The sequence below is a fragment of the Echinops telfairi genome, unplaced genomic scaffold, assembly GCF_000313985.2.
Source record: "Echinops telfairi isolate 266 unplaced genomic scaffold, ASM31398v2 ScPeMD7_7469;HRSCAF=8507_0, whole genome shotgun sequence".
NCBI lineage: Eukaryota > Metazoa > Chordata > Mammalia > Afrosoricida > Tenrecidae > Echinops > Echinops telfairi.
Window position 1 is genome coordinate 40,451,109 of NW_022111372.1, and position 1,434 is coordinate 40,452,542.

Consider the following 1,434-nt stretch of genomic DNA (forward strand, 5'->3'; position numbering starts at 1 on the left):
CAATGATGACCCGATGCGGCTACTTACCAAGTCCAGTCCCACTGAGTAGGCTTCCAGGGGAGTCTGTGCTCGTTCAGGGGCCTCATCTTGGAAATAGGTCCATCTCTGCCTTCCCTCCTCACTGGTCAGGCGCCAGCGACTGAGGTCAGTGTCGGGTTTAAGCATACGGGTTCCCTTTCTTCGGCGCAGAGACCTGGAAACAATCGTAATTAGCTATCCACCCAGGCTGTTTTTCACTTGATCGGAACCCAGATACAGGAATGAACAAGACCCCAGGGTCTGGCCCTTCACATGGCTGCTCACAAGCCCACCAAGTGGCAAGATGGTTTCCCTGTAGAGATCCTGCCGGGCCTCTCTGCAAGTTCTGGGAACAGCAGGACTCAGGAGACCTGCTGCCATCCCTCTAGCCCTCTTCACATGGTCAGAAGTGGGTTCTCCTGAGCCAGGCAACTGACCCTGAAAGGAGCTCAGGGGTGAGATTATCATCTGCCCTCGATAGAAAGAGGTACAAGAGGAGCCCAAATAACAGGTGACCTTCAGAGACTACTGAGGTGTGTGGCCCATCCTCCCCCTTGCACTAGCACAGCAGATGGTGTGGAGGAAACCCACCATCACACCAAATGGTCTCACTGTAAACTCATGACCGGTAACCCCTGGAGCTTCTCAGTCAGTCCTCTCTAGTCACCTGGACACAGCCTCAAGCATCTGGAGTCAGCCACCCTGCTGTTACCATGGAGACACCACACTCAGCTCGATGCCACAGGGGGCAGTTCCCTGCCTTGCTCAGGGACATGGCCCATGAATACTCCCTTGGGTCTCCTTCATCATCTCTGTTTTACTGTTTCGCTTATTCTCTACAGCTTATAAACACATGATTACTTCTTTTAATTATTATTAATCATTTTATTGGGGGGGCTCTTACAAATCTTACGACAATCCATCAATCAATTGTATTAAGCACATTTGTACATATGTTGCCATCGACATTTCCAAAACATTTTCTTTCTACTTGAGCCCTTGGTATCAGCTCCTCTTTTTTAACCCCTCCCTCCCCCTCCCTCTCACCCTCGTGAATTCTTGACCAATTATATATTATTGTTGTGATTATTTCTTCAAGTAAAAATTACTTTTAATGCCTCTTCCATCTCTAACTATGACTGCCTGTTGAGGAAAAGATCTGACTGTAAGACTTCCCAAAAGTGTTAAATAAGTAAAGATCTTGGGTCCGGTACATTGTCTGATTCAGAGGCTGGGGATTGGGTCTCTCTCCCTCCGCCAGTTCTGAAGGACAAGCCTTCCCCCTGTTCTGAGCACACAGTAACTTCCTTTGTCTCTTGCTTGTGGGTAGGCAACAAGCGGCACCTGGTCAACCCCACTTCTCTATCTGTTCTCTGCAAGGAAATGGGTCCCTGCAGCCTACACATAAGAGGGATG

At 49.2% G+C, this 1,434-nt stretch overlaps 1 protein-coding gene across 1 annotated transcript in view; it reads right to left on the bottom strand.

The window, feature by feature from the left end:
• LSS (lanosterol synthase) overlaps positions 1–1,434 on the bottom strand; it is a 27,619-nt gene that overhangs the window by 25,128 nt on the left and 1,057 nt on the right. Inside the window, exon 2 of the mRNA XM_004697278.2 lies at positions 28–193. Coding sequence (XP_004697335.1) covers positions 28–193 — 166 coding nt within the window. The remainder of the gene's footprint in view (positions 1–27; positions 194–1,434) is intronic.